This window comes from Thalassophryne amazonica, chromosome 11, assembly GCF_902500255.1.
Source record: "Thalassophryne amazonica chromosome 11, fThaAma1.1, whole genome shotgun sequence".
Lineage (NCBI taxonomy): Eukaryota > Metazoa > Chordata > Actinopteri > Batrachoidiformes > Batrachoididae > Thalassophryne > Thalassophryne amazonica.
In genome coordinates this window covers 79,052,669-79,064,762 of record NC_047113.1, presented here as the reverse complement: position 1 = coordinate 79,064,762, position 12,094 = coordinate 79,052,669, and the positions used below count along the sequence as shown (strand labels likewise).

The window sequence follows — 12,094 nt, the reverse complement described above, 5'->3', positions numbered from 1 at the left end:
TTACAAATAAAAATAAAAATAATATAAAACAATATAAACAGTGTAGGTCGTGTAAATATAACAGTATGATGCTGTTGTCAAATGGAAAAAGTGTAAATCTGTACATACAACAAAAGAGTTTTAAGGATAAATTGTTGTTTGACAATTTTATACCCATCAGTGAACTAAAACAACTGTTATAAGCAGCACTTTCTCTGATCGTCTTCGGCGGAAGCAACAACAGGTTGTTGTTGCTTTGAAAGTCACCTTTATTATGAAAGAGTTTGGCGGAAGCTGTGTGTGTTTTAAGTTGTACTTGACGGCCGTGGTCCCCGTCAGATACCCGCAAACTTTGTCGACTTTTACTGTGGATTTGGCGTGGACGCTGCGAGCGTTTTAATCACGTGGTGTTCTTTACGTTGGGGCGTTTTAAGACGGTTTTCCATCAGACAGGAGTTTTTATTCGGTCTTCAGCCGTTATTTAACGGTTCTGTCCTGTCGAACGGTTCGCCGTGTTTTCGGTGGGGTTCCGCTTCTTTTTTTCCCCTCTCTGTCTTCGATAGAACGGGAACGGAACTTTGTGGGCCGCCTGGCGTTTTTTTTTTTTTTTTTGAGGATTTTCATCGACATTTGGCTGCAGTTTGGTGCCCAAAAAAACCCGAAATGCAGCGCGTCAGTAGAAGCTAACGGTCGGTGGACTACAGCTCGTTTTGTCTGTCCCGGATCCGGTTCTGGTTCTTTAGGTTTTGTGGTTTTTGTCCAACATGCCCAAAGACTCGGTCACTAACTTTAACCTGCTGAACCGAACGTGTAAGCTGGTGGTTCTGCTCTGCTTCCTGCACATTTCCGTCACCGTGGTCTTCTACGTCCGCTCTCTGGACCTCCGGTTCGCCTTCGTCCAAAACCAGCAGCAGTCCGGAACCCCGTCAAACGCACTCAGGAACGCCAAAACCCACACCGAGGACCCGGCGGACCGACCGCTGTACCATCAGGCTCAGGGCAAAGGTCAGCAGGGTCAGAGCCGAGGTGACCCGAAAAGACCCGAGCAGAACGGAGTCGAAAAACCGACCCGGATTCTGGAGGAATGTCCCGAGACCTCCCCTCTGCTGGGTAAGTCTTCCCCTGTCCTTCAACAACTGGATCACAAGACTGAAAAAACAAACAAACTGATCCGGACTGTTTAGTCTGAAGGGAGTATAAATCCAGAATTACGTGGAGACCTGTTCCTAACAATTATTTTAATAATTATTTCCTGTGTCTTTCATTCGTCCTCACATTCTAAAATGTCCTGTCACTGCAACCGCAGTTAATTCCTCAATTATTTATTTTTGGAGCAAGAGAAGCTTGAGTTGTGTTTGAGGAGATGATATACAAATAACATGTTTGGACCTGTCTGAACCAGAACATAAAATCTATATTATAATAGGCAAGTGGCCTCTGTGTGTGTGTGTTTGTGTGTATGGCTTAGATCACAGATAAACCAGGGAGAGCTGGTGTTTGCCATTTGGTTTGCTTATGTATTTTGGGTCAAGGATGAACACCACAAAAAATGGGACTGATATTTTTTAGAGAAATAATGGATATTAGCTAAAAACACTGAACAATGGACATTGTGTTGCAATGCACCATGGGAGTTTGAGGTTTTAAATGTTATTGTGGTTCATGTTGGTTTAACAGTGTTGTTAGTGTTATTGATTTTTTTTTTTTTTTTTTGTGCTTTTGTAGTTCGGTTGGGTTAGCCAGTTTAGTCAAGTATCATGTTGCTGTTACTATGAGTGAAAAGAGCAGTGCGTTTGATGTCTTATGCCACAATCTGTGTTTGTAGGTGTGTAAAAATTAAAGCACCTACTTGCAGCAGAATGCAGAAAAGACAAAACTGTCTGTGTGTGTAGGTGTGTGCGTGCACCTTCAGTCACAGACAAACTGGGGAGAGCTGATATTTGGCGTTTGGTATGCTTATGTATTTTGGGTGTGGTGGCCATGTAGTTAGTGCTCTTGGTTTCAACTTGAAAGGTTCCCGGTTCAAACCCCACCCCTGCCACTTTTCTCCATGTAATGTGGAGTTGCGTCAGGATGGGCATCCGGCGTAAAACCTGTGCCAGTTCAACATGCAGTTCCACCTTGGCTTTGCTGTGGTGACCCTGAGTGCAAACAAGGGAGCAGCTGAAGGGACTTACTTTTATTTATTTTGGGTCAAGGATGAACACTGTGAAAACGTTACATTTATAGGACTAATATTTTTGGAGAAACTACAGATATTATTCAACAACACTGAACAATGGATGTTGATGATTACATTCTGGACTCACATGTCATTCCAGCAGGGGCGGTAAATTATCCATATATTCAAAGCGTGTGTATGTGATTTTATTTAGTAAGTTAAATGTAAGTACATAATATAATAATAATAATAATAATAATGACTTTATTCCAGACTCACACAGATACGTGATATGTCCATAGGTCCATGTGGGCAGTTACCAACTTATATAGAGAGGTTTGTATGTAACATTGGTAACCACTGATCCTGGACCTGTGTTTTAAGCTGGGGTCAAGAACAGCACATGATGCGATTCACAGACTTGTCTAAATGCTACGTGAGCCCATAGACCAGATTCCCGATCACAGCCTGACAACACTGTGCACAGTGGACTTGTACTCTATTTGGCAAATCCAGTGATTGAAAAGCTGTTATGGTCAGACACATAGTTTGTTTATAGATGACTTCTTGTAGTTCCACCAACATTGAGCTGTGTCCGTAGGAGAGCAGGATGAACGAAACAAGGTTCATTTAACGTCTACATTACATATATGACATTTGCATAGGATCATATATCCATATAGCTGCCTGCATTGTCTGGCTACATCAAGGTCATCACTTAGGTCATTACTGATTATGTGTCCGAGATATGTACATGAGTCGCCTTCTTTCAGCACTTCACCGTTTAGTTTATACACGGGCAGATCCACCCCTTTCAGATATCTGGCCCTAAAGGACATTACAAGACTCTCCGCACCGTGGAAAATTCTACAGCTAGCCAGGCCCCTGTAGTCGGTGCGGACCAAGGTAGCTTAGCCGCCGTTAGTTCCCCCCTGGCAGATCCCGAGCAGCCGGGAAAGCAGGCTGACTGGGTGACTGTGAGGAGGAAGCGTAGACCTAAACAGAAGCCCCGTGTACACCGCCAACCCGTTCACATCTCTAACCGTTTTTCCCCACTCGACGACACACCCGCCGAGGATCAAACTCTGGTTATTGGCGACTCTGTTTTGCGAAATGTGAAGTTAGCGACACCAGCATCCATAGTCAATTGTCTTCCGGGGGCCAGAGCAGGCGACATTGAAGGAAATTTGAAACTGCTGGCTAAGGCTAAGCGTAAATTTGGTAAGATTGTAATTCACGTCGGCAGTAATGACACCCAGTTACGCCAATCGGAGGTCACTAAAATTAACATTAAATCGGTGTGTAACTTTGCATAAACAATGTCGGACTCTGTAGTTTTCTCTGGGCCCCTCCCCAATCAGACCGGGAGTGACATGTTTAGCCGCATGTTCTCCTTGAATTGCTGGCTGTCTGAGTGGTGTCCAAAAAATGAGGTGGGCTTCATAGATAATTGGCAAAGCTTCTGGGGAAAACCTGGTCTTGTTAGGAGAGACGGCATCCATCCCACTTTGGATGGAGCAGCTCTCATTTCTAGAAATCTGGCCAATTTTCTTAAATCCTCCAAACCGTGACTATCCAGGGTTGGGACCAGGAAGCAGAGTTGTAGTCTTACACACCTCTCTGCAGCTTCTCTCCCCCTGCCATCCCCTCATTACCCCATCCCCGTAGAGACGGTGCCTGCTCCCAGACTACCAATAACCAGCAAAAATCTATTTAAGCATAAAAATTCAAAAAGAAAAATAATACAGCACCTTCAACTGCACCACAGACTAAAACAGTTAAATGTGGTGTATTAAACATTAGGTCTCTCTCTTCTAAGTCCCTGTTGGTAAATGATATAATAATTGATCAACATATTGATTTATTCTGCCTTACAGAAACCTGGTTACAGCAGGATGAATATGTTAGTTTAAATGAGTCAACACCCCCGAGTCACACTAACTGTCAGAATGCTCGTAGCACGGGCTGGGGCGGAGGATTAGCAGCAATCTTCCATTCCAGCTTATTAATTAATCAAAAACCCAGACAGAGCTTTAATTCATTTGAAAGCTTGACTCTTAGTCTTGTCCATCCAAATTGGAAGTCCCAAAAACCAGTTTTATTTGTTATTATCTATCGTCCACCTGGTCGTTACTGTGAGTTTCTCTGTGAATTTTCAGACCTTTTGTCTGACTTAGTGCTTAGCTCAGATAAGTTAATTATAGTGGGCGATTTTAACATCCACACATGCTGAGAATGACAGCCTCAACACTGCATTTAATCTATTATTAGACTCTATTGGCTTTGCTCAAAAAGTAAATGAGTCCACCCACCACTTTAATCATATCTTAGATCTTGTTCTGACTTATGGTATGGAAATAGAAGACTTAACAGTATTCCCTGAAAACTCCCTTCTGTCTGATCATTTCTTAATAACATTTACATTTACTCTGATGGACTACCCAGCAGTGGGGAATAAGTTTCATTACACTGGAAGTCTTTCAGAAAGCGCTGTAACTAGGTTTAAGGATATGATTCCTTCTTTATGTTCTCTAATGCCATATACCAACACAGTGCAGAGTAGCTACCTAAACTCTGTAAGTGAGATAGAGTATCTCGTCAATAGTTTTACATCCTCATTGAAGACAACTTTGGATGCTGTAGCTCCTCTAAAAAAGAGAGCTTTAAATCAGAAGTGCCTGACTCCTTGGTATAACTCACAAACTCGTAGCTTAAAGCAGATAACCCGTAAGTTGGAGAGGAAATGGCGTCTCACTAATTTAGAAGATCTTCACTTAGCCTGGAAAAAGAGTCTGTTGCTCTATAAAAAAGCCCTCCGTAAAGCTAGGACATCTTTCTACTCATCACTAATTGAAGAAAATAAGAACAACCCCAGGTTTCTTTTCAGCACTGTAGCCAGGCTGACAGAGTCAGAGCTCTATTGAGCTGAGTATTCCATTAACTTTAACTAGTAATGACTTCATGACTTTCTTTGCTAACAAAATTTTAACTATTAGAGAAAAAATTACTCATAACCATCCCAAAGACGTATCGTTATCTTTGGCTGCTTTCAGTGATGCCTGTATTTGGTTAGACTCTTTCTCTCCGATTGTTCTGTCTGAGTTATTTTCATTAGTTAGTTCATCCAAACCATCAACATGTTTATTAGACCCCATTCCTACCAGGCTGCTCAAGGAAGCCCTACCATTATTTAATGCTTCGATCTTAAATATGATCAATCTATCTTTGTTAGTTGGCTATGTACCACAGGCTTTTAAGGTGGCAGTAATTAAACCATTACTTAAAAAGCCATCACTTGACCCAGCTATCTTAGCTAATTATAGGCCAATCTCCAACCTTCCTTTTCTCTCAAAAATTCTTGAAAGGGTAGTCGTAAAACAGCTAACTGATCATCTGCAGAGGAATGGTCTATTTGAAGAGTTTCAGTCAGGTTTTAGAATTCATCATAGTACAGAAACAGCATTAGTGAAGGTTACAAATGATCTTCTTATGGCCTCGGACAGTGGACTCATCTCTGTGCTTGTTCTGTTAGACCTCAGTGCTGCTTTTGATACTGTTGACCATAAAATTTTATTACAGAGATTAGAGCATGCCATAGGTATTAAAGGCACTGCGCTGCGGTGGTTTGAATCACATTTGTCTAATAGATTACAATTTGTTCATGTAAATGGGGAATCTTCTTCACAGACTAAAGTTAATTATGGAGTTCCACAAGGTTCTGTGCTAGGACCAATTTTATTCACTTTATACATGCTTCCCTTAGGCAGTATTATTAGACGGTATTGCTTAAATTTTCATTGTTACGCAGATGATACCCAGCTTTATCTATCCATGAAGCCAGAGGACACACACCAATTAGCTAAACTGCAGGATTGTCTTACAGACATAAAGACATGGATGACCTCTAATTTCCTGCTTTTAAACTCAGATAAAACTGAAGTTATTGTACTTGGCCCCACAAATCTTAGAAACATGGTGTCTAACCAGATCCTTACTGTGGATGGCATTACCCTGACCTCTAGTAATACTGTGAGAAATCTTGGAGTCATTTTTGATCAGGATATGTCATTCAAAGCGCATATTAAACAAATATGTAGGACTAAAAAGCCTTCAGTTAATTCAAAATGCTGCAGCTAGAGTACTGACGGGGACTAGAAGGAGAGAGCATATCTCACCCATATTGGCCTCTCTTCATTGGCTTCCTGTTAATTCTAGAATAGAATTTAAAATTCTTCTTCTTACTTATAAGGTTTTGAATAATCAGGTCCCATCTTATCTTAGGGACCTCGTAGTACCATATCACCCCAATAGAGCGCTTCGCTCTCAGACTGCAGGCTTACTTGTAGTTCCTAGGGTTTGTAAGAGTAGAATGGGAGGCAGAGCCTTCAGCTTTCAGGCTCCTCTCCTGTGGAACCAGCTCCCAATTCAGATCAGGGAGACAGACACCCTCTCTACTTTTAAGATTAGGCTTAAAACTTTCCTTTTTGCTAAAGCTTATAGTTAGGGCTGGATCAGGTGACCCTGAACCATCCCTTAGTTATGCTGCTATAGACGTAGACTGCTGGGGGGTTCCCATGATGCACTGTTTCTTTCTCTTTTTGCTCTGTATGCACCACTCTGCATTTAATCATTAGTGATCGATCTCTGCTCCCCTCCACAGCATGTCTTTTTCCTGGTTCTCTCCCTCAGCCCCAACCAGTCCCAGCAGAGGACTGCCCCTCCCTGGGCCTGGTTCTGCTGGAGGTTTCTTCCTGTTAGGGGGGAGTTTTTCCTTCCCACTGTAGCCAAGTGCTTGCTCACAGTGGGTCGTTTTGACCGTTGGAGTTTTACATAATTATTGTATGGCCTTGCCTTGCAATATAAAGCGCCTTGGGGCAACTGTTTGTTGTGATTTGGCGCTATATAAAAAAATTGATTGATTGATTGATTCGTGGGGTTGTGTGGTACACAGTGGTCGTCGCCAAACCGCTCACATGCATTCAACAGTTTGTCCTGCCACTGAGGGTTCCATTAGCATCAGGTCATCTGCATACATAATGTGGTTAATTAGTTAATTAGTATACCACTATCATAGCAGCTCAGACGCTCAAAGCGCTTTACAATAATGTCTCACATTCACCACAATGTGAGGGTGCTGCAATACAAGGTACTCACTACACACCGGGAGCAACTAGGGGACCTTGCCCAAGTGCCACAAGTGATTTTTCTGGGCAGGATTTGAACCAGCAGTCCTCTGGTCTCAAGCCCAATGCTTAACCACAAGACCATCACCTCCCCAGTATCATGAACTCCTCCCTTGATGACAGCTTTATATTATACTGAGTGGTTTACCCTATTGAAAGCTTTACTAGCATCCAGGAAACATACAAACATACTGCTGTTAAGCACTCTATCCTTCCATCACATATATACACACTGATCTGTGCCCCGCTTCTTTTTGAAGCCAAACTGATCAGGGTTGGTTACCATGTAGTCAGACATGCAATTTAATAATATGGTTTCTAAAACTAATAATTCTAGCTAATGCTCTGGGCCGATAGTTGTCCTTGGACGTGATATTACTTGCTTTGTCCTTCATGACAGGTGCTGATACCACTGAGATCACACCATATACTAAGAGACTAGAAAAATGACAACTAAGGAGGTCTAACAGACGAGTGGATGCATATTTAAGGTGCTCGGTGTAGATACCATCAAGTCCACAAGATTAGTTCTTTTCCAGGTTCTTGATGGCCGTCCTGATCTCCTCACTAGAAACAAAAATCTCTTCATATCTGCTATTTACTTTGTCATTGTAGTTATCATGCGTTTTATTACGGCACTTGTAAAGGTCGTCAAAGTGGCTCTTCCAGATTGCAGTTACGGCAACACCACCTGACACTGCGTCAACGGTGGTCATCGGGAGCAGGTGGCTTTGATACATTATTTTAACTTCCTTCCAAAAGGATTTTACGTCCAAGTTGGAAAGCTGAACTGAAAATATATTTTAAATATGTTAAAAATACATGGATGACACAAGAAAGTGAAAACACTTATTTTAAGACGGTTCTGTTTGGTGGTCCCTCTGTTTAGGAAGGGGGACCAGAGGGTGTGTTCCAACTACAGGGGGATCACACTCTTCAGCCTCCCCGGTAAGGTCTATTCCAGAGTACTGGAGAGGAGAATTTGACAGATAGTCAAACCTCGGATTGTAGGAGGAGCATTGTGGTTTTCGTCCTGGTCATGGCACACTGGACCAGCTCTACACACTCCATCGGGTGCTCGAGGGTTCATGGGAGTTCGCCCAACCAGTCCACATGCGTTTTGTGGATCTGGAGAAGGTGTTCGACCGTGTCGGGGTCCGGGGTCCTTTGCTAAGGGCTATCCGGTCCCTGTACGACCGTAGCAGGAGCTTGGATCGCATTGCCGGTAGTAAGTCAAACCTGTTTCCAGTGCACGGTGGCCTCTGCCAGGGCTGCCCTTTGTCACCGGTTCTGTTCATTATCTTTATGGACAGAATTTCTAGGTGCAGCCAGGGTGTAGAGGGGGTCCGGTTTGGAAACCACAGAATGTCATCTCTGCTGTTTGCAGACGATGTGGTTCTGTTGGCTTCGTCAAATCAGGACCTTCGGCGTGCACTGGGGCGGTTTGCAGCCAAGTGTGAAGTGTCCGGGATGAAAATCAGCACCTCCAAATCCGAGGCCATGGTTCTCGACCGGAAAAAGGTGCCTTGCCCTCTTTAGGTCGGTGGAGTGTCCTTGCCTCAAGTGGAGGAGTTTAAGTATCTCGGGGTCTTGTTCACGAGCGAGGGACGGATGGAGCGTGAGATTGACAGACGGATCGGTGCAGCATCTGCAGTGATGCGGTCGCTGTGTCAGACCGTCGTGGTGAAGAGAGAGCTGAGTAGGGGGGCAAAGCTCTCGATTTACAGATCGATCTAGGTTCCGACCCTCACCTACGGTCATGAGATTTGGCTCATGACCGAAAGAACGAGATCGCGAGTACAAGTGGCCAAGATGAGTTTCCTCCACAGGGTGGCTGGGTGCTCCCTTAGAGATAGGGTGAGGAGCTCAGTCACTCGGGAGGAGCTCTGAGTCGAGCTGCTGCTCCTCCACATCGAAAGGAGCCAGCTGAGGTGGCTCAAGCATCTTTTTTGGATGCCCCCTGGACACCTCGCTGGAGAGGTGTTCCGGTCACGTTCCATTGGGAGGAGGCCCCGGGGAAGACCCAGGACACGCTGGAGGGACTACGTCTCTTGGCTGGCTTGGGAACTCCTCAGGGTTCCCCCGGAGGAGCTGAGGGAGGTGTGTGGATCGGGAGGTCTGGGCGGCTTTGCCCGGCAACCCGACTCCGGATAAAGCGGAAGAAAATGGATGGGATGGGTTACAACCACCCAAACCTGGACAGCAACCAGGAAAAAGGTCAGTTCCAACTTTAAAAACTCTCAAAAATTTGAAACAAAATAACACGTTAAATAGTAACAATTTAACACTTTTCCTGTTATTCTGCACAAGTGTCATTGACATGCTCAACAATGAATAACATGTAAATAAGTAACACAAAAAGTTATGTACAAAGTAAGTTCAAACATAAACATGTTCAAACAAAAACTGAAATGCAAAAAAGTTCTAAAATAATGGCACGTTTGTATAGTTTTAGAATTCATTATTTTCAGCCTTAGAATGCAGCAGAAAGCATAAATTGCATCAAAATTTTAAATATTTCAGCGGCTGTTCGCAGTGCGCACATATTGGTCAATGTGTAGCCCTCGCTGATTCCATATGAAATTTCACTTTCACAAAAATTTCCCTGAATTTCCCTGGTTCCCCTGAACATAATTCCCAGGCACTCCTTTACCAAACTTATGAAGAAGTGCCATATTTTAGGTTTGCACCTGATACTTTTGAAACTGCAGTCCTTTGAAATTGTAATTTTATGCATTTGTCTGGAGCAGCCTCTCAGTCCAACTCCCAGCATTCATAGCTCCTTTGATGTGACATGTGACACTTTTGAAAATCTGATCAGGTGTGACCAAGGCACGCCAGAGTTTTTTTTTTTTTTTTGTAGTCAGACAGTGAGGGTTCTGATGAGGAGCTGATCCCTCTCTTGTTCTGGACGAGGAACCTGAGCAGGTGGATCCATCGACATGCACACAGATCTCCGCAGCTTCTGTTTGAAGTTTCTCCAGGACTCAGGCGCGATGAGCTCCGTCCCAGTGCCAAGTCCTGGAACTCAGAGATGCAGACACACACTGCTCCAGCTGTGGCTCCAGGCACGTTTTGTTTAAAGCCTCAAGATCAACATTAGCTTTGGTTTTGTTTTGTTCCTCTTTCATCCCGTTTGCGCTCTTGCTTCCCAGGATGTTCGATGATAAAGCTCTTTGTCCACCTTTTCTCAACCATTTGTGACTTTTTTATTTTTTTCCCTTCATTCAGGAATCATTATATGCTGTGTGACTGGACCATTACAGGATTTAGCTGGGTGTAGGGAAGTGTGGGAAAAGCTGCTTGGTCCTGGATAAGTGGTAGAAAATGAATGAATGAATGAATATTGACTTTGGTTTAGTTTGCTTCCTAACCACAAACGGCTGCAGGGGGTCGTTTGGAAGCTGGACTCAGATCGCCGCATCTTGGGTGCAGAGGGAGGAGAAGGAATCCAAAGTCCGTCCAAGCTGGACCCAAAACAGCAGTTTGTGCCCCGGCCAAACACGTGACCCAGTGCAGGGAATTGTGGGTCCTTGTGTTGTAGCAGAGTAACAGCCGCTGAAGGTCGCGCCATCGCACTCATGAAAACAGCGTGCGGCTGTGTTTGGGTACACCCACTGTAAAGAAATGTCAGCTGTTGTTCCAGCACCTGAATGCATCACGCAGCAGTTTATTGTCCCAGCATTTGTGTTTGCTCGTGTTTGGCGGGTCAAAGGTGAACTTCAACCGCAGGCTCTTCATCTGACTGTTAGCCCCTGAACATGAATTCCTGACACAACCTGAAGTACTTGCGTGCTGTTACCCACGGCAACGTAAAGAGTCGGGAAGGCAAAAATTACTCGGCAGGATTTGAACTCTGCACCTTTCAGCTGTGAGAAAAACTGCTTGCCCTGTGTTCACAGCCCCTTCTTTAACTGTGCACGTGGAGCACAGTCTTAACACAGAAGAATGCCACATGCACAGTGGAGGCGCACAGCATCGACCGTTCAGATTGGTTGAACTTTGACCTTGTGGCCTGCAACCAATGAGAGTGGATGGTCCGGTGTCTTCAGGTCTCATTAAAACAAGTTGGATCCTGAACTAACGGAGCTCGTAGGTTAGCGTGACCCTGAACATCAAGTAAAAAAAAAAAAAAAAAAAAAAACTAAAAAAAATGGCAGCTGGGTTCATGCTGTCATTTTGAGCGTTAGGGTTTTTTTTTTTTAAAGCATATCTACATTTCCGGCTTGGCACTCGGATATTTGGGATTTAAAGTGTCTCCTGCTGGAGGAAATAAACCCTCTTTTGCTCAATGTTGATGAGACGGAGACACATCGAGGTCGACCACAGCGGGTTAGATGGTGGGGGGAGGGGGAGTGTGGTTCTCCTTGCTGGGCCACATTCTGCTGTCCATGTGACTGAGAGAACCCTGAAGGAGATCTTCAAGACCATCTTAAGGCATCTGTCTTCTGTCTGTTGTTGTCTTTTGTCTGTCCACATAAAAAAACAAAAAAACTTCTCTGTTCTTGATGGATTTTTGTTCTGTTTTGTTTTATCGATCAAAGGATGCTAAACAGAATTTCTTCAGATTTGCTGAATATTAATTACTTAGGAACTTACTAGCTGATTCCCTGCCCCCAGGGTGGGTTTGACTCAGAGACTGATATGAAAACTTCATCTTCACCAACAAAGCTATCACCAGCCACCTATCCTGGATTCCAAAGAACTGTTAGGGCATGACTAAAGCTGCCTCGGGAGGAGACCGCTATTATTATCACATCTGCCAAGGACA

The 12,094-nt window shown here is 43.9% G+C and overlaps 1 protein-coding gene across 1 annotated transcript in view; it reads left to right on the top strand.

Moving 5' to 3' along the window:
* The first annotated feature begins 297 nt into the window (after window positions 1–297).
* Window positions 298–12,094, top strand: part of LOC117520914 (beta-1,4-galactosyltransferase 1-like) — a 74,527-nt gene continuing 62,730 nt past the window's right edge. The window contains exon 1 of the mRNA XM_034182257.1: window positions 298–1,089. Coding sequence (XP_034038148.1) covers window positions 744–1,089 — 346 coding nt within the window. The 5' untranslated portion in view covers window positions 298–743. The remainder of the gene's footprint in view (window positions 1,090–12,094) is intronic.